At 38.3% G+C, this 20832-nt stretch overlaps 4 protein-coding genes across 5 annotated transcripts; 3 read left to right on the top strand and 1 right to left on the bottom strand.

Moving 5' to 3' along the window:
- Window positions 1-2962: 2962 nt before the first annotated feature.
- On the top strand, window positions 2963-6786 carry LOC18588086 (mitochondrial carrier protein CoAc1). Its single transcript, XM_007012253.3, has 7 exons — window positions 2963-3981; window positions 4369-4454; window positions 4541-4748; window positions 5134-5266; window positions 5549-5733; window positions 6093-6224; window positions 6457-6786. Exons 1-7 carry the CDS (start codon window positions 3790-3792, stop codon window positions 6556-6558), a joined length of 1038 nt encoding a protein of 345 aa, XP_007012315.3. The 5' UTR covers window positions 2963-3789; the 3' UTR covers window positions 6559-6786.
- Window positions 6787-7974: 1188 nt separating this feature from the next.
- LOC18588085 (IQ domain-containing protein IQM1) lies at window positions 7975-11519 on the top strand. Its single transcript, XM_007012251.3, has 9 exons — window positions 7975-8287; window positions 8485-8979; window positions 9076-9184; window positions 9310-9375; window positions 9839-9927; window positions 10038-10125; window positions 10239-10469; window positions 10563-10664; window positions 10784-11519. Exons 2-9 carry the CDS (start codon window positions 8513-8515, stop codon window positions 11249-11251), a joined length of 1620 nt encoding a protein of 539 aa, XP_007012313.1. The 5' UTR covers window positions 7975-8287; window positions 8485-8512; the 3' UTR covers window positions 11252-11519.
- Window positions 11520-12952: 1433 nt separating this feature from the next.
- On the top strand, window positions 12953-16152 carry IQD6 (IQ-domain 6). Of its 2 annotated transcripts, none has more exons than XM_088809502.1 (5): window positions 12953-13100; window positions 13953-14195; window positions 14764-14991; window positions 15092-15205; window positions 15288-16152. In XM_088809502.1, exons 2-5 carry the CDS (start codon window positions 14100-14102, stop codon window positions 15987-15989), a joined length of 1140 nt encoding a protein of 379 aa, XP_088665628.1. In that variant the 5' UTR covers window positions 12953-13100; window positions 13953-14099; the 3' UTR covers window positions 15990-16152. The 2 variants fall into 2 exon arrangements, with proteins under 2 accessions (XP_088665628.1, XP_017983117.2); XM_018127628.2 differs by having other exon boundaries at window positions 12984-13858.
- A 76-nt stretch (window positions 16153-16228) lies between these two features.
- Window positions 16229-19988, bottom strand: CYP711A1 (cytochrome P450, family 711, subfamily A, polypeptide 1). Its single transcript, XM_007012249.3, has 5 exons — window positions 18857-19988; window positions 17741-17893; window positions 16869-17652; window positions 16674-16769; window positions 16229-16568 (listed from the first exon to the last, which is right to left on the bottom strand). Exons 1-5 carry the CDS (start codon window positions 19111-19113, stop codon window positions 16239-16241), a joined length of 1620 nt encoding a protein of 539 aa, XP_007012311.1. The 5' UTR covers window positions 19114-19988; the 3' UTR covers window positions 16229-16238.
- Window positions 19989-20832: the final 844 nt, after the last annotated feature.

The following is a 20832-nucleotide window of genomic DNA, read 5'->3' as shown; positions in this document are numbered from 1 at the left end:
TGCACGTTTTTAAAATAAATATCAAATCAATTAGTATCTGAAAAGAACTAGTTGACTTTTGAGTCGAGTTAAATTTTGGCTAAATGATGTGATCATAATATAATTAAGTACAAATTTTGTATATAGTCAAACTTTAATGTTAAAAATGAATCACTTCATTATTTAAAATAAAAATCAAAGGTAAATTGTTGATTAAAAGTAAAATGAATTTTGAATGGAAATAAAGTTTGATTTTCCAACTTGGGCCAAGGATTGGCCCATATTGGAGGCCATAGGCAGCACACCTAGGTCGATAGGTCCATGCTAGGTTAATGAAAATGGAAGAATTGACGCTATCATCAGGGCGTCAATTCCAAATTTACAATCAAAAGTTGAGAAGGTAATAACTACCATAACTGCCAATGAGCTTGCTTTACCAAAAATGGAAACCTTGAAGGAGCTGTTAAACAACTTGCAACTCTGCCTCCTCACCTCTGTTTTCCTTCCCTTCCACTCCTTAATTCAAGCAAATTTTCTTGTTTGACAGGAGATGGCACCAAAGCAAAACCAAGCACAAACACAAAACACATCCAGTTCATTTCTCCAACACCGTTTTCTCGCCTAGGGAAATCGAAAACAACCTTGCAATTCCGGCTTTTAACTCTTCGAACTCCCATGCTTTATGTTTGAAACGATGGGAAGGATGATTCCTTTAGATGGTGATCCCATAATACATTCGGCACTGCCATTTTCTCTCCTGGTGGCAGGCATGGCTGCAACCATTGCTATAATCACTGGTCTATGCGGGTTCCGGAGAAAACCGTCAGCTGATTCATCAGCAGCCCCTCATTTGGCAGAGACGTCAGAATTGGATGTGCCACCATCCAATAACGCAGCAGAAACTACGTTGGTACCACCCTCAGTTGTCACCACATCAATAACATTAGAAACGGAAGAGAGAACAGACAACTCAGAGGAAGTGATCAAAGAATTGCCTCCACCACCAGCTATGAGGACATTAAGAGAGACCTATTCGTGCAACAATTTCATGACAAAGTCCGCGTCGTCGCGAAAACTAAGCTCAACCTTGAGCTTGAAGCACAAAAGAAGCATTTCGGTGAACAAGATTCGGGAGAAAGGGAAATCAAAAGCTGAAGAATCGGTTTGGACAAAAACGATTATATTAGGTGAAAAATGTAGAGTATCAGATGATCATGATGACGCTGTGATCTATGATGGCAAGGGTAATAGAGTTACAACATACCATCCCAGGTCCCTGAGCACCGTATCGTTGTCTAGGACATGTTCCTTCAGAAACCCAGACACGATTTCTAATCAAGACAAGGAGAAAGAGGGAGCATGACAAGAGGAAGAAGATTGTTGATGTTAGAGGATAATCTATTGTGAAGGTCGTAGGTAGATTCGTGTTTTTCATGAAAGAATTGCAGTTGTTTCCGTGACGAAAGGTTGTGGAAATTAAAGGCAATGAATATTTACTACAACCAGTATTTGAATTTGGTGTCACTAGTCAACTAGCTTCCTTCAATTATAAGGCATCTATGATGACCAACCCTTCTCTCCATTTTCCATGAAAGATCGGAAAGCCGGTAATTTGTCTGAGTCTCCTTGACAGATTTTCCACATGTATGATGAGACATTCCCACCTGGAAAGGCATGCATGTTCTAGCATTTTAAGGTTATATACGATGATGGGAGGGTTGCCTGGGGCAGTTCCGCCGCATCTTCAAAAGTTTGTTCCTATCATGCCTATAGCCACTTGGAGACAAATTCTTACCTTGAACGTTAAACGAAACAACTTGATTACGACAGAATGTTCCTTAAAACCTGGATACGTGACTAAGACCAAAAGTACATGGCACTGTCTAGGAGATTGCTGATACCATTGATAAGTAGGCCTGAAAGCAACATTAATTGCATCTTTAGCGTAATCTAATTCAAAAGCGCCAGTGTCTCACAATTATGACAACTTGGCCTTACATATGATACTTGCATATGATCACAAATAAGGTCCTTACATGTAATGAACCTTTTTGGCCTGCATACGGCTAGCTAGCTTGTTGCCGGATTGATTTTTTGGTAAAGGTTAAAATATCTTAGTTTCTAAATTTTGATCAAAATTAACCGTAAATTTATTATTTTTTAAAATGAACACTTCATCTTAGACATGATATCAATATTAAATATAAAATATCTAAAATTTTTTTATTATTTTTTTTCTTAAATCGACTTACAATGTCCTTTGCATCAATCGACCACCCAAGCACCAAATCTAGAGTTCCGATCGAGCTCTCCAGCAGAGCACCAATGCTCTCTTAGAGAGTTCGACCGCAACTTCCCTAGAGAGCCTAATCGAGAGCTTTTTTTAAATTAATAAAATTATATAATAATAATTTTTAATATTAATAAATAAGAAAATTATTATTTTTAATTATCATGTTATCAAATTGACAAAAATATTAACTATTGAACTTATGTATCTAGTAAAATATAATTTTTAAAATAGAGTGTCTATTTCAAAAATTAATAAATTTATTTAAAATTTTAATTAAAACTTAAAAGAATGGGATATTTTAATCTTTGGTAAAATCTCTTGATATATACCCAAAATTTTCTGCAAAACTCGCTATATTACCATGGGTTACATCCTTATATAGTAAAACTAGAGTCAGTAACCAGAATTCAATGAGGGAAATGTTACATATGATTCCAGTGCATGCTCCCCATGGTCCATGGTAGTAGTACTCTTGCCCATCAACCGAATGTCATATGAGATTTTTCATTTTTGAGTTGTGCAAGGACTCTTCCTCCTCCGGTACTTATCTAGAATACAAAAAGCAATTGGCTGAGGATGTTAGCTACGTGAGGTCCAGGTGAAAACTGACAAATCAAACAAATGGTTTTAAAAGGACATCCTGGTCCGTCCAAATCAGCCAATCGCCTATGTTGTTGCGCCCTAATAAATCATTTCCGCACAGTAGGAACATCCAACGTGGATTAGGTTTGAGCTCCACCGACCTTAATGCATCATAGTCAGCATCACAGCGCTTCCCCTTCTAAATTTCAACAAAACAGCGCACAGCGAACAACGAATTCGTGCTTTCTGAAAGGAAAGGGGAAGAAAACCTCCGTAGAGAAACCTCCTCCTTCTTTCTCTGAAGGAGAACAGGTATTTCTAGATTCTTGTTTCTACCCAAAATTTATATGCCTGTTCTCCTTTTTGATTTAAACCCCCTTTTCTGTTCTGGTACGTTTTCTGAAGCCCCCTTGGATTAATCTCACATGGGTATTGAATGATATGAACCTGGAATCAGTGGAAACTCTTTGAATTGATTGGTTTTTAGAGTACTTGAGGGTTATGTTATTTATGAAAGTGGTGGCTTTGGGCGCTTTAAAGGAAAGACTTTCGATGAATCTAGATTGAGATTGATTAGTTTGAAAAAAAAGGTTTTTAAGCTTTTTATGATAAAGATCCCATGGGAGCAGCGTTGTAACTGAAAGGGTAGGTTTTGGGTTTTGGGTATCTTTGTGGTCTGTTTTTCTCTGTGTCTTTGGATGAATCTTGTTGTTATTGAAGAAAAGGATCGGCTTGTGAACCTTCCCGGCTCTCATCTGGACGTTCTCAGGCCATTGAATCTTCCCTTTGAACAGAAATCGTTTTCTTTTTGTATCCCAAGAGATAGATGGGATAAAGAGTTCTTCAAGCTTCAGGGTGGGTAATCATAATTTGACAAACTCGTTGAATTGAGGAAGACTTTGGTAATATAATTGGTTCGAGTTGGATGTTTTGATATGAGTTCTCCTCAAGGGCATACATTGACAGCAAACATGGCCGACCTCGTTGATGGTTCAACCGCACACAGAGAGGTTTCCCACATTGATTGTTTGCCTGTTTACGTCAAAGAGCTAATTGCTGGTGGCGCTGCTGGAGCTTTTGCTAAAACTACCCTTGCACCTTTAGAACGGACTAAAATACTCTTGCAGGTGAGCTGTCATATACCTACGTCACCTTTTTTAGATTTTGGCAGTATTCATAAATACAAAGCAAAAGATTGTGTTTTTTATTTTAGCATTTTGCTATGCTGACCTTAATTAAATGTTTAGCTTGGTTTTGGGTCTTGTGTAGTTGTTACTTATTACTTTTTGAGTAGGCCAGTTACAATTAAGTAAGTGATTTTCCTGCAAAATTCATTTCCAGTCACATTGGTGCTTAACTTTTATATATATATGTTCTCTGGTGCTTGCTGGATGTTTATCAAGTTACTTATTTGTTGCTTACTTTGTTTCTCCACCAATGTGTTTTTATGCTTCATGCACATTACTAATTGCAGTTGTCATATGATTGTCTTTCTCTCTTTCTCTATTGAGCAGACAAGGACTGATGGTTTCCAATCTCTTGGGGTTTGTCAATCCTTAAGGAAGGTACTAAAGCTTGAAGGTGTTCTTGGATTTTATAAGTAAGTTAGCAGAACATTTTACCACTTTCGTCTATCTCTGTCCTCCCATCGAAGTTAGCCTAAATCATGCCTATTCTTACTCACAGAGGAAATGGAGCTAGTCTTATTCGGATCATTCCTTATGCTGCCTTACATTTCATGACTTACGAGCAGTATCGGGGTTGGATCTTAGATAATTTTTCTTCCTTGGGATCAGGACCTGTTGTAGATCTTTTAGCTGGTTCTGCTTCTGGAGGAACAGCAGTGTTATGCACTTATCCCTTGGACTTGGCTCGTACTAAACTTGCTTATCAGGTAAGAAGTTCTGATTGAAATAACATAGTTTCTCTTGAATATTTTTGAATCCTTTTCCATTGTTCAAGTGAGGTTGATCTGGGTGGCCGGTATTTACAATAATGTACATGTGTCATCCTTTTAGACTAGTTTAACCCAATCTATTGTTACTATCATGTAATTGCTGACTCTGGTTGTGCATGTGAATTGGTAAAGCACTCATGGCATTAGTTTCCAATGGAAAATTTTTTAAGTAAACTTATAGCAGCATAGAATTGATGCATTTGGAACAATTACACTCATTCCATGGAAATATGTCAGTACTTATCAGGCTCCTTGGATAACTAAAGGAAAAGAATGTTATTTATATATTTTACCTTTTTAAGTAACTTTATGGTTTCAATAGGTTGTGGACACCAGAACAAATTTCAGTTCTGGTATAAGAGGTTTCTATCCTCGACCTGCATATAGTGGCATAACTGATGTGCTGACAACTGTTTACAAGGAAGGCGGGATACGTGGATTATATCGAGGTGTAGGTATGTAGACAGTTGTTTTTAATGTTTCATATTATAAATTAAGAATGAATATGTTTATTTTGACAAAGGCTCCTTGTTCGGTGCATAAGTTATTTTGATTACTGACATGATGATTGTTATTGTCTGATTTAAGGCATCTTCAGTCTTTCATGACAATAGTGATTCATTAGCTTAACATATAGTTTTTATTTTTTATTTTTTTAGTTTAGTTGCTTCATATTGCATCTTATGTATTTTCTTTGCAAGTTGTGCTTTCTTAATGAAACTTTTTGTTTTACATAGGTCCAACACTCGTTGGGATCCTTCCTTATGCTGGTTTAAAGTTCTACATTTATGAGGCACTAAAGACACGTGTTCCTGAAGAGCACCAAAAGTCAATTCTGATGCATGTTTCTTGCGGAGCACTGGCTGGGTTACTTGGACAGACCTTCACATACCCACTAGATGTTGTAAGGAGACAGATGCAGGTATTGTGCCATACCTATACATTTCTAGGAGGTGTAACTGCTATTCTTTTTTGTTGGGAATTAGCAATATGTTTTCTCTTTCATGTGTTATTATTAGCACGGAAACTTTTGTGGGATGTTTTACATGTTTTGAGGTATGCACATTCTAAAATAAGTGCTAGATATATTGAAACCAACCTGGTTAAATAAACTGAGTGGAAAGTAGTTTGTTCAACCTGATATACTTGCTATTGTGTTCTCTTAATGATGCCAACCATGATTAATTGCATTGAGTCATTAGCGTCTCTATCCACTTTTCCATTGGCACCTAGCTTGTGATTGACCCAGCTGGGAAGTAATTTTTGAACGTCTCGGTACAGGTTGAAAGTCTTCAGTGTTCAACAATTCAAGGTGGCAGGAGATACAGGAACACAATAGAAGGGCTTACTACTATTGTCCGTAATCAGGGGTGGAGACAATTGTTTGCTGGCTTGAGCATTAATTATATTAAGGTAGTCTATATCTCAGCAACAATATCAACATAGCTGTTCACTTTTGCAGATTTGTATCTGTTAGCTTTGTCTGTCCTAACTTTTGAGAAACAATAAACATTGGTGCTTTCAAGAAATCCAGATGGAGAGTTGTATGGAGTTGAGTGTGACCTTTTGTTTATAATTGCCTATTTCACTTGGCCTTTGGATGGTTTTAATTCTAATTAGTAATGTGTTACAATTTGGTTGTCAGGTGGTTCCTTCTGTGGCAATTGGATTCACGGCATATGACATGATGAAGGTTTGGCTTCACATACCACCCCGACAGAAGGCACAGGCAGTATCTGCTGGATAAACGGAGATGGATTTACAACGGAGGCGACTGAAATCCTAACAACTTCAAGGTCGCGTACTATAACTATGATACTTGGGAGTGAAATGAACAAGTGTATTAATAATTGACTGAGGTCCAGATGCAGGTGCTTGTTATGTTTTATGTACTATTTTGGGGCGAGGCAATCAACTACCTTATCTTGTTTCACTTTTTTCAGAAAATTATTAGACATGGCTTTGCAATGAATAAGTTGGTTGGCTTTACCATAAGAAATGGGGTATGGTTTTCTGATAACATTCATGCATTTATTTCGGATGACTGTCTTGCATCACCAACACAGTCGCCCATGGATTTATAATGCACTGAAAAAGATAAGTATTTAATGCCCACTAGTGAGCTGGACCAGTGTGAAGGAGTACCGTCACATACATACTGACTTATAACTCGGATTGAGAAACTGTGCATTGTATTTATGTTGGTAAAGACATTGGAAGCTTGGTAGTGAGGTAATAGCTTCAACAACCTCTACACAAGTGGGTGACCCCAAATGCTGGCCATTTAAGGGTCAAGTTGGTAATGTCAGGTCCCCCATTGATTGCAGAAACTTTATGAATCCATTACCCTTTGACCCTCTCATCATTGGAATATAAGATGAAATTAGTATTGACTGATTGTATTCTACATAAACTAATTTAACGTGTGAAACAATATCAAACCTTATTTTATAATAAAATTATGGATGCATGCATGTATTATTATTTCTTGACATATGCTAATGTCATTATACTTAAACTACTCGTAAAATGGAAATAAACAAAAAAGAAAAGTCTTTGTTTCTATTTTAAGTATAAAATAAAACAAGTAGTTGCTGTATGGTAATCTTGAAATCATTGAACCAAAAAATAGAAGGAAATTGAAAGTCATCATTGACCTTGGTTTCTGCTAACAAAAGTAAATGAAATCCTGGAAGTCAACTAATTAACAAATTCAAAGAGTTGAACATTTACCCAACCTTTTATACTGAAATGAAGAAGTGGGTGCTTAGCTGTTTCCTCATGATAATCTTAACACCACTGATTTGAAGAAAAAAGATAGATATCCATGGAAACGAAGTCATATCCGTCAATGGGTTGGAAGTGTTGAAGTTTTCCAATTACGAAGTAATGATCCCCACCACGGCTGAAAATGAAGTTCCAGCGGCAACAGTACAAATATTACAAAGATAGAGCCCACACCACCTCTTTATAGCTACTACGACCAAACAAGAAAGGATAAAAGAAATTAGTAGTAATAATAAAATAAGTAACATCTTTAGCCCATGGCCTCATACTTTTATAATTTTATTATCATCCTTTTTTTTTTATTCCATATAAAACATGCTTACTGTAATTGTTGCTTCTTCAATCCTTCTCATAAACTTCTTTGAAAGTCCCCCAAAACCCCGCCACATTCACTTTTTAGATTTTTTCCTCCAAGCTCAGCTCTTTCAGTGAAATTGGGTTACTGACTTTGTGCATGACACGCCAACTTTGAATTGTTTTAACTTTTTCCTTCACAGCATTGATTTTCCACGTAGTGTCAGTAGCTTTGATTGTTCAAACTGCCAGCAAGTTGCCTATATATAAGCTCTCTCAACAAGTAGAGCATTACTTTGCAGTTGGGGCTCATCAATCAAAAGTCTTCTCTTTGGAACTTCATAGTTAGAGGAAAAGTTTTCTGGTTTTTGGACCACATCTTCTGTTATCTGTAGGTGAGGTTCTCGAATTCATTTTGCGGTGAAAGTTCTTTTCTGTTTGATTTTTCTCTCTAGTTCTTCTTTCTCTTGGAAGATCAATTTCATGTTTTTTAACCCTTCGGAAAATTTTCCATCTTTTTAACTCAGGGGACTAATCGGATTGCTTTTTTCATTCAATCTAACCAGCATGTTTGATCATTATGATATCACAGGTTGGAGTGGATAAGAGCTTTTAAATCAATGGGTCTTTCCCTTTCTTTCCTTTTATCAGCATGGAAGGAAATCCTGAGACATCCGGTTTTTGGTGATACCGACACCATAGAAAAGGTTATTGTGAGGTCCATAAGCCTTGGAAGAGATGATGGAGAGGTGACCCTAAAAGCAAAGAGTTTCAAGATGGATGATTCAGAGTCTCCAATTAACAAGTTTGATAGGTTGAATAATTATGGTGATTCCAAAGAACCAAAGCTTGAAGCATCCGACTCATTTGATCAAGGGAATGCAAATTCAGTCTTTTCAAACGATAAAGCGAATAAAATCGTTATACCAATAAAACCCACCATAAAGCTCCCTGAACCAGTGGTAATGTTTTCTCCAAGGCCCGTAAGTGAGCTTGATGCTGCTGCTACTAAGCTTCAAAAAGTCTACAAAAGTTATAGGACAAGAAGGAACCTGGCAGATTGTGCAGTTGTGGTTGAAGAGCTCTGGTTTGTCTCCTTTATAACCTCATTTTTTTTCTTGTTCTTTCTTTGGTGATTTCAATTTTTAGTAATTTGGTTCTTACATTTGATTCAACATTGTAGGTGGAAGACCTTAGATTCTGCAGCCTTAAAAAGGTGTTCTGTTTCTTTCTATGACAAACCAGAAACTGTCATATCAAAGTGGGCACGTGCTAAAACAAGGGCTGCCAAGGTACTTTACTAAGCTGTCACAATTCCTTAAAATACCTTAGCAAGCTTTCACAAGTCCTTTAAATGAGGTTTGCTACTTTGCGAATTTGCTTGAAGACTGACAAGAGAATCCTTTTGAGTTTGTAGGTTGGGAAGGGTTTATCTAAGGATGAGAAGGCTCAAAAACTAGCCCTGCAACATTGGCTTGAAGCTGTAAGCCCATATTGTCCTTCTTGCATTAGAATTATTCCTGTTGATTTGTTCTCCAGCAGACTAGATTGCTTAGAAGTAGTTAGTTTTGCTAATTCAAGTTTTATGCAAGAACTCAAAACTTGGAAGTATCAATTTTCTTTCAAAATTGGCTTTCCATCCTTCTAAATTTAGATATTCATATCCTCTGCAGTCCCCTGTGACGCTGTCTGCATTGACTTATCTAGCTGTCACATAGGAAACTCTGGCTAAGATATGGAATCATTTGAACCTGGTTCATGTACCGGTTTGAGCAATTGATGATAGTATCAGGTCATGGCAAACCAATAAATTGTACTGCAGTGTTAGAAATTAGAAATTAGAAAACTAAATCATATCTCTGATATCTTTTAAATACAATATTTTTTTTTCTTCAAATAAATCAATGGAACTTCCATGAGTAACTGTTCTTTTTGTGTTGGTGCAGATTGACCCACGCCATCGTTATGGACACAACTTACACTTCTACTATGATGTCTGGTCTGCAAGCAGGAGCACACAACCTTTCTTCTACTGGTATTGTATTTTCATAAATCTGACTAGAAAGTTACATAAAGTGAAGTTCACTGTTTTTTACCCCTATATTCTAAATTTTCTGACATCCATTTTCCATCCTGGAATTGAAGGTTGGATATTGGTGATGGCAAAGAACTAAATCTTAATAAGTGTCAAAGACCTGATCTACAAAGGCAATGCATTAAATATCTTGGACCAGTGAGTTCTTATTACTTCTACATTCTACCCCATGTGAAATGCACCAATTCTGACTAAAAAGTTCTGTGAACATTTCTTAATCATTAAATCAATATCTGTTTTCTGGTTTGCAGAATGAGAGGGAAGCATTTGAGGTGGTTGTGGAAAGTGGAAAGCTTGTTTACAAGCAATCAGGAATGCTTGTCGACACGATTGAGGGTTGTAAGTGGATTTTTGTACTTAGCACATCAAGATCCTTGTACGTTGGGCAGAAGAAGAAAGGTGTCTTTCAGCACTCGAGTTTCCTTTCCGGAGGGGCTACAACAGCTGCAGGAAGATTGGTGGCTTCTCAAGGAGTTCTTGAGGTAACATCTTGTGCAATGTGCAAACACCAATACACACAATTATTTTCCCATCGATTTTGTTTTGAAGCTAAATTTTTTCTGTTCTTTCTCCAGGCTATTTGGCCTTACAGTGGTCATTATCTCCCAACTGAAGACAATTTCAAGGAATTCATTATTTTCCTTGAGGAACACAATGTGGATTTGACCAATGTTAAGGTAATAAAACCTTCTAGTTCAAGAAACTTTCTTTTTTTAAGCTTCATAGTAGCCTCCGAAATTAATTTCTCTTGTCAGAATAGCGCATCACATTCTCATTTTTTTTTTTTTTTGAGCAGAGATGTGCAATAGATGATGAATACACCTCATTCAAAGCTGCCGGTGATGAGTCCAAGCATGGGCAGATCAAAGATCCAACGGCTGCAACACCAAAGTCAACAGATTCAAAGGCTGTGGGCGTTGATGGGCCCGCAACTGATGCATGCATCAGTACAGAAAGTCTACAAAGAAGCGTGGGCAGCGGTGCAGCCAATGTGGGGGCACCAGCATTCAACATGGCCAAGCGTTTGTCTTGCAAGTGGACAAGCGGGGTTGGTCCTCGCATTGGCTGTGTCAGAGACTACCCAACACAACTCCAATCCGAGGCTCTGGAACAGGTTAACCTATCCCCCAGAGCCACGCCTGGTCGCTTTGGGAACTCTGGCCCGATACCATCACCACGACCAAGCCCCAAAATTCGAGTCTCCCCCAGGCTGGCATACATGGGACTCCCTAGCCCAAGGGTGTCAGCAATGGCTGCAAATTAAAACTCTCCGAGCCATTCACCAAAGGTCGAGCACTTCTTGTGCCTGCAAAATTTAAAGCAGAAAGTGTACATAGTACGTAATAAAAATGTAAAAATAGGTGAAGGGATCTGACAAAACATTCTTTGTTCTTTAATTTGTTAAAGGCTTTTAGCCTCCTAACCCTTTTTGTAATGTAAAGGTTTTGCTGTTGTCAGTTTTTTTATGTATAAATTTATCTAAATTCCTAAATACAACAATATTAATTACAATATCAAATCATTTTGCATAACATTTATCTACCACATCCATTATTTAGCCAAGGAAACAGAAGCATGCATGTTCCCTTTTTGTTTATATTTGGAATATACAGTGAAGAAAGGAAAGAATAGTGTATAGAGAAGAATTATGGCGACTTCTAATTTAAGATAAAATTATCAAAGGAATTAAAATGAAGTATGAGAGGGGGGGAGGGGTTGGTGAGACAGACGACATACAAGCTGAACATTCCTGGAACTATGAGCTTTGACTACTGACTCTTTAAAGATGAATAATTGAATAAAGCCCTCAGAACCTAGGAAACAAAACAAAACAAAAAAAAGGAAATTAAACATATCAACCGAGGAGAATATTGACCATAACATTTGTTTGTTTAATAAATATATTTTTTAAATTAAAAATATGAATTCATGACATTATAACGGATTTAAAATTCTTCGAGTAAAACAAATACCATTATTGAAGCCTATATTTTTTTTTTTGGAAAAATGAAAAAGTACTGAAGACAATTTTCTTGCTTATAGGTTTCCATAATTGAGGGAAAATGAAGTGAGATATCTTAACATTTTTTTTTTACTTGTGGTGAATTTTTTTTTCTTTTATAAAGCCTAGTAAGGAGAAGACAGCTAACTCCCCCACCCCGCAGTAATTTCATTGTGTCTCGATGTCAACGCCTGACAAAAACACAACAACCTAAGTGTAAAGACTTTGGGGAGTGATTTAACTAAAACCAAGCACTCCTCCGTTGAATGCTTTCCCTCTGTCTCTGTCTCTTCACATTTTCCATGGCATCTCCTTCTTCACGCCTCATTTTCATTCAGCTGCAGCTTTATCACACGACCAAAGGGTTACGCACTTTACCCTAAACTTGCTTGCCTTTTACTCCAATTACATTAGCCCCATTAATTCCCGCTGCAGTTTTAAAAAGGAATCCCCATTGACTTGTTCTGATGCTTTTTATCCCCCATACCAACTCCCACCCCATGCCAGAGAATCCTAGGCCAAAACAGTTGAGTTCAGAGTTCAGAATTATAGTAATGGACTTGGATTTGATTGTTAAATAGACAAAACAGAGTTTCCCATTTTGGTTTTGTGAATTAGAAGTCTCAAACTGTAACAAGTTACGTTGGACAAGAAATTTGAAAATCAAATGTTGTCTTTACAGACAATTTGAAATCCACCAAGCTGTAAAAATTCAAATGCTGTTTGTAGTATTCTGAATACCCACAGGCATCAGACCAATCTACTTCCCAGATTTTGTTTTGTTTTGTTTTGTTATGCTCAACTTTATCCAAGATCGAAATAAAACTTCACAAGTTTGAATCATCAGAATCAATTTATCATGTGGGTAAGTGAAAGGTTGTAATAAAGATAGGGATTCTGAAACGTGAGATGGAACAGAGGTTAAACACTGGCCATACAAATGTCCCAAGGTATCCTATCCTCCATAGATAGGTAGCAATTTGTTTTTAAGAAAGAGAAAAAAAAATGTCCTAAGCCAATTACTCGAAAATGCCACACAGCTTAACACTGTTTTTGCTGCAGCAAAGCAACCAGGATCTTCAATGCACTGACCAGAGGGATCCTTTGTCGGGTAACTTGTTGTCTTTTTTTGTAACTTTTTCATGTACTAAAACAAAGGGGACGTGCCTTTTCATGGCAAATTTTCCAAAAAGCAGTGGGTCCAAACCCGACTGTGGTAAAAAAATATATACTTCCGGATACAAGGACAGATAAGCTGGTCGCACCAGAGAATGGAATTCCAGTGAGCGGGATCAACCCTTCTTTGTCCGTTGTTCATTTTGAATTTCAAAATGTTGAACGGTATCAGTGGACCTTGTAAACCCACTAAACCTGTAAGCCTGTAACCCCAAACCCACAATCCCCTCAGTTTCCCCACGTCTCTCTCCCCCTCTCTCTCCTCCTGCTTTCAGGTTCTTCATTGTTACCCCAAACTTTGTTTTTGGGCTCTTTGGGAGCTTTTATTTCAACTCTCTCTACTTGGGTCCTATCGTTTTAACTCAATCTGCTATCTTTCTCTACGAAAAGAAAAAAGTTTTCTTCTTTGAGAGTTGTTCAAGTTCCATTTTTTTCCCAAAAAAAATTTTCCTTTTTTTCTCACTGTTATTCTGTTATTCACTGTTCTCATCGCTGCCCATTCCCTTTCTCTTACCAAGTTGCCTTCTTTTGAGCTTGTTGAGATCAAACTTGTTGCATTTCTCTGCTCTTTTCTTCCCTCAAGAGTGTTCCTTCTAGCTCTGAGAGGATATATACATTGAACCGTCAATGGGTGCTTCAGGGAAATGGGTGAAATCTCTTATTGGTCTCAAGAAAACTGAAAAAGATGACCAAGTGAGCTCTGCGTTTTTCTGCTTCATTGTTCAGGTACTTACTGTTATATACATTTCTGCACTAAAGCTCTTAATTTTTTCTTTCTGCTATGTAGGAAAAGGTTAGTGGCAAGAGTAAGAAGTGGAGGTTATGGAGTTCTTCAGGGGACTTGGGATCCTCATGGAAGGGTTTTAAAGGAAAGTTTAGAGCAGATTCAGAAGGATCTGGTTCTTCACCAAGGACTGATGCTTTCAGTGCTGCAATGGCTAAAGTAGTTCGCGCTCCTCCTAAAGATTTCAGGGTTGTAAGGCAAGAATGGGCTGCCATTCGCATCCAAACTGCTTTCCGTGGCTTCTTGGTAAATTTGCTTTCCCTTTTGCTGCCATTTTTTCTTTCCTCGTTGGTGGCAGAATGTGAACGAAATTTTCTATAGTGGAGCTTCTTCATTGTTGCTCGATTCAGCAGTTAATACATCAGCGCAGCCATAACAAATAGTAAATAAACATTAGATCTAAATGGGTTCAACTCATGGAAGGAGCTAAACTAAGCAAGACATACTGAGACCTTACTCTACATAAACCAATGCTTTTGATTAGGACCTCCTCTAATAAAAAATTATATATTCCAATAGAGGAAGCATATCCCTTTTCTTTTTTTTTTTACGAAACTTAATTTTTAATGTGGACTTAGCTCCTTATTTAGAAATGTTAACTTCATTGTAAATAGTAGTATTATTTGATCTGGATTAATGTTCTTCGGTAAATTTAACGTCAAATTTGTATAGATGTAGTCACCCTCGGATCTTCAAATTGGTGCTTCACCCTATGGCATATGGTTTCTGTTATGTTCATGTTAATGGTGCTTGTTGCAGAAATATTTGGTTGCTTTTGAACCAGCGTACATTCTCACCTGCAATTTTTATGTAGGCAAGAAGGGCTTTGAGGGCTTTAAAAGGAATTGTGAGGCTTCAAGCCTTAGTTCGTGGTCGACAGGTGAGGAAACAGGCTGCTGTGACACTTAGGTGCATGCAAGCTCTCGTTCGTGTTCAGGCTCGTGTTAGGGCCCGTCGTGTGCGAATGTCCACAGAGGGGCAGGCAGTTCAAAAGATGCTTGATGAACGCCGAAGCAAGGCTGATATCTTGAAGGAAGCAGAGGTTTTACTAACCAAAACTTTAGTTGCCACTTCAATTTGCTAATGTCATTATTAGCTGTTTGGAAAAATTTTCCCCGTATGACTGTAAATAATGTTTTCAGGATGGCTGGTGTGATAGCAAAGGAACACTAGATGATATTAAAGCAAAGCTGCAGATGAGGCAAGAAGGAGCCTTCAAGAGAGAAAGAGCACTTGCTTATTCTCTTGCTCAGAAGGTATTAAGATGGAAATTTTCTAAATTTTTGTAATGTTGAATTAATCATGGCAAACGATAATTGAAGTTCTTTGCTTTTACAGCAATGGAGATCAAACCCTGGTTCTACTACCCGAACAAATACTTCAATTCCATATCTCAAAAATCAAGAGTTTGATAAGAATAGTTGGGGATGGAGTTGGCTAGAACGTTGGATGGCAGCCCGGCCATGGGAGACTAGATTGATGGAACAATCACAGGCTGACCCTTCAGAAGCAACTCCACCATCAAAAAGTTGTTCAGAGTCCCTCGTGGGAAAGAATACAAAACCTTCTGAACCATGCTCTGTGAAAGTCAGAAAGAACAATATCACCACCAGGATTTCTGCAAAGCCTCCTCATATTGGGCTAGTTACTTGCTCGTCCTCAAGTCCAAGTTCTGAATTTCGATTTGATGAGAGCTCTGCTTCATCTTCAATATGCACTTCTACCACACCAGTTTCTGGAAACACTATCTTGGCTTCAGATAGAACAGAGGAGAGTGGCAATAGTAGACCAAACTACATGAACTTGACTGAATCTACCAAGGCAAGACAAAGAGCAGGCAATCATGCCTTGCAGAGAATCCAAAGGCAGTCCATGGATGAGTTCCAGTTCAAGAGATCAGCTGCTTTCTACAACGGGGATTCAAAAAGTAGTGCTGGTTCTGATCCTTCAGTCCATATGTCTCGACCACTATATCCACCTACACGATTGGATAAAAGCTCAATGAAACCCAGGGACAGGGGTAACTGCTTGTATGATTAGATTGATAATTGTTTGTTTCTTTGAAAAGTGCAACATCTTGTTGTTCATTTTATTGAAATGTGTATTAAGTTAATAGCTGGTGATCTGAGAGCAAGTTGTCGCAAACACCTTATTGAGTATTTTGTGACTGATTCAAGGGCAATCCATTCTGTACAATTGTTTATTTGGCTCTTCTTTAAATCACTTTTACTTCAGTTTTCGTGCATTTGTATGACTGAGGAAATATAACTCAAGCCATGTACAAAATCTTCATGTTCTTTTTATAGCTGTGACCTTTACACCATGTTTGAAGTTGAGAACTATGCCGTATTCGAGCTCCAAAGGTTTCTCCATGCTAAAGGAATGTCGAAATGTGTAATTCCGATATAAGTGTATCAAGGAGAGTTTGATTTCCTGCAAGGAGAATTTCTGGCCAACGCATGCCCGGGGCCCAATTCCAAAGGGTATGAGAGCATAAGGATGCCTTCTTTTCTCTTCCTCACAGTTCGGATCAAACCTCTCTGGCTTAAACTTATCTGGTTCTGGGAAGTTCTTTGGATCTTTTGCCAAGACACCAGGTGCTAACCAGACCCACGTTCCCTGCTCATCAAAGCATAAGAAAAAAGAAGATGGAAAATCACAGAAAAGCATTCGTCCATGCACACAATTGAAGTACATTGGGTTCTCTACGAGAGAAGGCAATACCTTAGGTAGAAGGTAACCTCCTATCTCCACTTCTTTTGATGTTTCTCTAGCTACTAATGGGGAAACTGTGTAGAACCTCATAGCCTCTTTAATCACCTGAAGTCGAATCAACAGAATTAGCCCAAACATCGATATACATCCGTGTCATTGTCAAACATTGCATAAATGTCGAAAGGGGAAGCCTAAAGGACTCGCCTGATCAAGATATGGAAATTTATGTTGAAGGTCATAAGCAGTTGGCACCCGGTCATGCGGCCCAAAGCCATCAATCTCTTCCAGCAATTTTTTCTCCACCTCTGGATGTCCAGCAACTAAATATACAATGGAGGATAGTGTAAAGGAAGTTGTTACTGATCCAGCAAGAAGGTGCTCATAAGTAACTGCACTAATGTAGTCCGGAGTAAAAGCATTCTTAGCCACATTCTCTGATTCCCTTGCACTCAATATTTGAGACAAGAAATCCTTTGAACCTCGGTTCTTCTCTTTCATTCTGATTGATACAATCTCGTTAAGCCGGCCACTCAACTTCTTATTAGTCCTGTCAACTTTCCAGTCCATAGTTCCTGGTATTCTTTTCAAAATCTGCCTGAAAGGCTCCTGTAATATGGGGACAAGCAGACCTATTATAATTGAAAGAGAACCTGATAAGTCCATCTTAAGTTGTGTTGTGGAGTAGATGTGTTGATTGATGAAGTCAGAGACTTCGTCGTTTTGACTGCCTTGGTCATCTACAGTCCTGGTTGATTCACTTGTTGATTTTGGTTTGGAGAGGCCAAAGTTAACCCCGAAAGCAGCTTGTCCTATTACGTCAGTGGCCAGTTTGAGTGAGAGGTTAGAAAAAGTGATGCCCTCTTCAGAAGCATGGAGATTTTCAGTGGCAGATTCAATAATATTTTGCATGGTTGGAACAAGGCTTGCCAAGTGTGATGGCTGGTAGACAGATAATATTGTATTTCTCATAGTCGACCATGTTGCATCCCTGCAAATCAGGTGGCATCAAGATCTTAATTAGAAAACTTATAATCATGATTGAAAGAACTCTGGTTGTGCTACTTGTGTATTGGCACCTCGTGAAAAAGAGACCCTTTTGATGAAGTGGGGAGGCTGCGATAGGTGAGGGAATGCTTCTGTTGGGAATGTCTTTGAATTTCTTTATTCCAACTTCTTTACAGAGCTCCGGGTCTGCTACAATTATCAAGGGTTGTCTACCCATATGAAACCTGCTCCACCAAAACCACATGCCTCATTATCATTGCCCAGACCAAGTTTTGCATGTCAGGAACTCGGTCAATAGGTCATATTGAACTTTCTTTTTCTTTTTTTATAATTTGCAAAGGAAAGTTCATGTGATTTTACATTTTTGGAACAAAGTGAGATTCCTTTGGAATTATCAGATAGTGCAAGTATGGATCGTCTTTTATGAATTTGTCAGATGCAGCCAAGTATCAGATACTTTGATCAGAAAGTGGGCATGGTCCTGAGTCCTGACAATGCTAGAGACGACTATTTGTGGCTTGTGAAAGGTCAATGACTCAAATAAGGATAAGGGAATTCTAATAATGGTGTCATCAAAAATGTTTTCTGGACTAGTCTCCATCATAATCTCATTTTCCTGTGCTCTACCTTGTAAGAAGAAGAAAGGATTACTCTCCTCCCTCTCACTTTCTGCAGAGGAAAAAACAGAAAGAGAAAGATTGATGAACTTTTTTTCTGTTTCTCGTTAAGAAAAAAGGTAAACCTTATCTTCTCTTGAATTGCCAACGAATCCTAAATATTAAACCATGCAGCAAATATGATTCTATCTGTTACGACTGTTGCAGGTGACTATGTATCCTTCTTCTTCCCTTGAATCCACTATCCTTCAGAAAACAGAAATTTAGTCCTACCTGATTACGATTTCAGAGATTACTTCTATTGATTTTGAACGAGAGATGATGCAAATCTAAAAGTGTCAACAAGTTTTAGAACAAGAAGAGGATAGAGGATCATTTATTTATTGGCCTTTTGAAGGAGGACGATGTTGCCAAGGCAAAAGTGCAAAAAACTTGTTGGATATTAGACTTTACAATTGTTCATCAGAAATGCTGCCAATCTGCCATGGCAATATGGATATGGTCGGCATCTCCAAGAAGGATCAAAACATTTCCTGAAGGGGACAAAAGAAAGAAAAGCTGCAAACTGACCTGAAAACAGGACCATATCGTTTGGCAAGGACTGAAAACACATCAGGACCGTACTTTGCCATCAAGGGCAGGTGTCCTACCAACGGGAGAGCTGGTGGACCAGGCACCCTTCTCACCCCCCAATAGGGCCCATACAGATAGACCAATACTCCTGCCACCATGGCTAACACCGTGGAGATTGTCGATACCATGAGGACACTAGGATAGAACCCTTCTGCACCAATTAAACTTTGAGGAGTTTCATAAACTAGACCCATTTCCTTTCTTTTTTCCTTTGTGAGAAGGAGGAGTTTGGTTCTTTGTCAAGAGGGGAGGGGGTGTTCTGGATTATAAACTAAGTCGGTAATGGAGGAGTGCGATTTCACAAAGCATCTTTCTAGAATTTGGTCTTTGTCAGTATTTGAATGATTATTTTGGCGAAATCGGATACCCCTTTGGTTTATTTGCATCCGTTAGATTTATATTAGATTGGATAGTGAATAAAAAAATGTGATTATTGTGCATTACTATGGTCCTTTGTATGCAGTCCTACCAATTAGAAACCAGTCCATTGACAGCATAAATCTCATTGTAGGGCCTTTCTGATGCTCACCGTTACATAAACTTTGAAGTTTAGCCAATGGATCGTTAATTCTCCCCTTGATGGACAGAATAGACCACTTGGAAGGGTCCCTCATTTATTTGAGATCCAAATCATGCATAGTTTAATCGGGTTTTGAAACACTTTCTTTTGGTTTTTTCCGGAGTTACAGGTTAAAACTTGGAACCTTCCGGCCCTCTCCGTCCATAAATTATCAGGATTGGATTATTCTGCTTGATGAAACATTGAGTCATAACCATGAAGCAGACCAATAATTTGGTTTACAACAACTTTCCATGTTTTTTAATCCTGATGCTGTTGGGGATATATATATTCATCCTACTCTCAGAAGAAAGCTGTATGATTCCTGAAAAGGACTCCTTTAAACGCATTCGGATTGAGAACATCCGCAGTCCTTGCGATGCCTCCTGGTTGCTTAAGATTCCTTCTTGAGTGTTTTTGTCTTACTTAGTATGTAGGACGATGCCGATGGATGCTTTATGTTTTAATTAAATTAGTACAAGTAGACAGAGCCAGATAACATTACCCTCTTTCTCCTCATCTATCTTGTTCTACTAGGTTTCACATGTGGACGGATAATATGTGATAACAAGCTTCAACATGCATCCTTCAGATGTGATCACATTCGTAATCTGTCTGTCAACCACACGACCATTAAAGCCTTAACTGGCAGGCTTCAGGACGCAATTACGTTGTGATTTTCCTTTGTGCTGTACGTACAGGGCTGTTGTAGCTTGTGTTCTACCTTGGGCTGTCAACAAATTACTTCACAATACAGTTTCTTCCAAAATTGAGTAAAGTTTCATACTCTGGTTTTACTACTTGTCAATACAATAAAGCCCCAACCTTGCTTGCTCTTGCATGACATTGTCCCGAATCTTATGGCACCACCTAAAAGAGACGCATCTATCTTATAGCCGTTGAACAAAGGTTGAATGCTTTTTCACAATTCACCAACATCTATTCCTGCTAATCCAGGATGCTTCCATTTCATCAATCAAGAGCATAAGCAGCCCACGCCACTTCCGCCACCTTTGCTGACTTAAAATTATTCTCTTGGTTTTTTTTTTTTTTTTTGAAAAGTAACAAGTTTCATTCAACCAGGGAGTAAAGCTCCCTTGCTAAGAACAAAAGGAGGATTTAAGGGCGTTGTGCATCTCCGCAGCATAACGGCCTAAAAACCTCGACATTCTCTGTACAAGATCAAAATCTCTCGTAAAACAAAATAACCCATCAGTCACCAAAAACAAAAAACAAATCCCCTCCCTCATACATACAACAGTGTACCCACCCCTTACTACACAAACCACCCCAATTCAAGTTTTCAACAGAGCTGAAATACCTGAAGCATCAAAATCAAGTCCAACAATCAACA

This window comes from Theobroma cacao, chromosome 9 (assembly GCF_053813885.1).
Source record: "Theobroma cacao isolate CCN51 chromosome 9, ASM5381388v1, whole genome shotgun sequence".
Lineage (NCBI taxonomy): Eukaryota > Viridiplantae > Streptophyta > Magnoliopsida > Malvales > Malvaceae > Theobroma > Theobroma cacao.
The sequence above is the reverse complement of the archived record's forward strand: the minus strand, read 5'-3'. Positions and strand labels throughout refer to the sequence as shown.

Bases quoted from the DNA above. Each gene is read 5' to 3' on its own strand.
- LOC18588086 (XM_007012253.3), top strand. From the start codon at position 3,790: ATGAGTTCTCCTCAAGGGCATACATTGACAGCAAACATGGCCGACCTC. The intron at 4,455-4,540 runs GTAAGTTAGCAG...TCTTACTCACAG, and splicing joins GGTGTTCTTGGATTTTATAA to AGGAAATGGAGCTAGTCTTA. The intron at 5,734-6,092 runs GTATTGTGCCAT...GTCTCGGTACAG, and splicing joins TTGTAAGGAGACAGATGCAG to GTTGAAAGTCTTCAGTGTTC.
- LOC18588085 (XM_007012251.3), top strand. From the start codon at position 8,513: ATGGGTCTTTCCCTTTCTTTCCTTTTATCAGCATGGAAGGAAATCCTG. The intron at 9,928-10,037 runs GTATTGTATTTT...CTGGAATTGAAG, and splicing joins ACACAACCTTTCTTCTACTG to GTTGGATATTGGTGATGGCA. The intron at 10,665-10,783 runs GTAATAAAACCT...TTTTTTGAGCAG, and splicing joins TGGATTTGACCAATGTTAAG to AGATGTGCAATAGATGATGA.
- IQD6 (XM_018127628.2), top strand. From the start codon at position 13,793: ATGGGTGCTTCAGGGAAATGGGTGAAATCTCTTATTGGTCTCAAGAAA. The intron at 14,992-15,091 runs GTTTTACTAACC...TAATGTTTTCAG, and splicing joins ATATCTTGAAGGAAGCAGAG to GATGGCTGGTGTGATAGCAA. The intron at 15,206-15,287 runs GTATTAAGATGG...TTGCTTTTACAG, and splicing joins CTTATTCTCTTGCTCAGAAG to CAATGGAGATCAAACCCTGG.
- CYP711A1 (XM_007012249.3), bottom strand. From the start codon at position 19,113: ATGGGTCTAGTTTATGAAACTCCTCAAAGTTTAATTGGTGCAGAAGGG. The intron at 16,770-16,868 runs GCGAGTCCTTTA...ATTCGACTTCAG, and splicing joins AATTTCCATATCTTGATCAG to GTGATTAAAGAGGCTATGAG. The intron at 16,569-16,673 runs GTATTGCCTTCT...TTTGATGAGCAG, and splicing joins GAGGTTACCTTCTACCTAAG to GGAACGTGGGTCTGGTTAGC.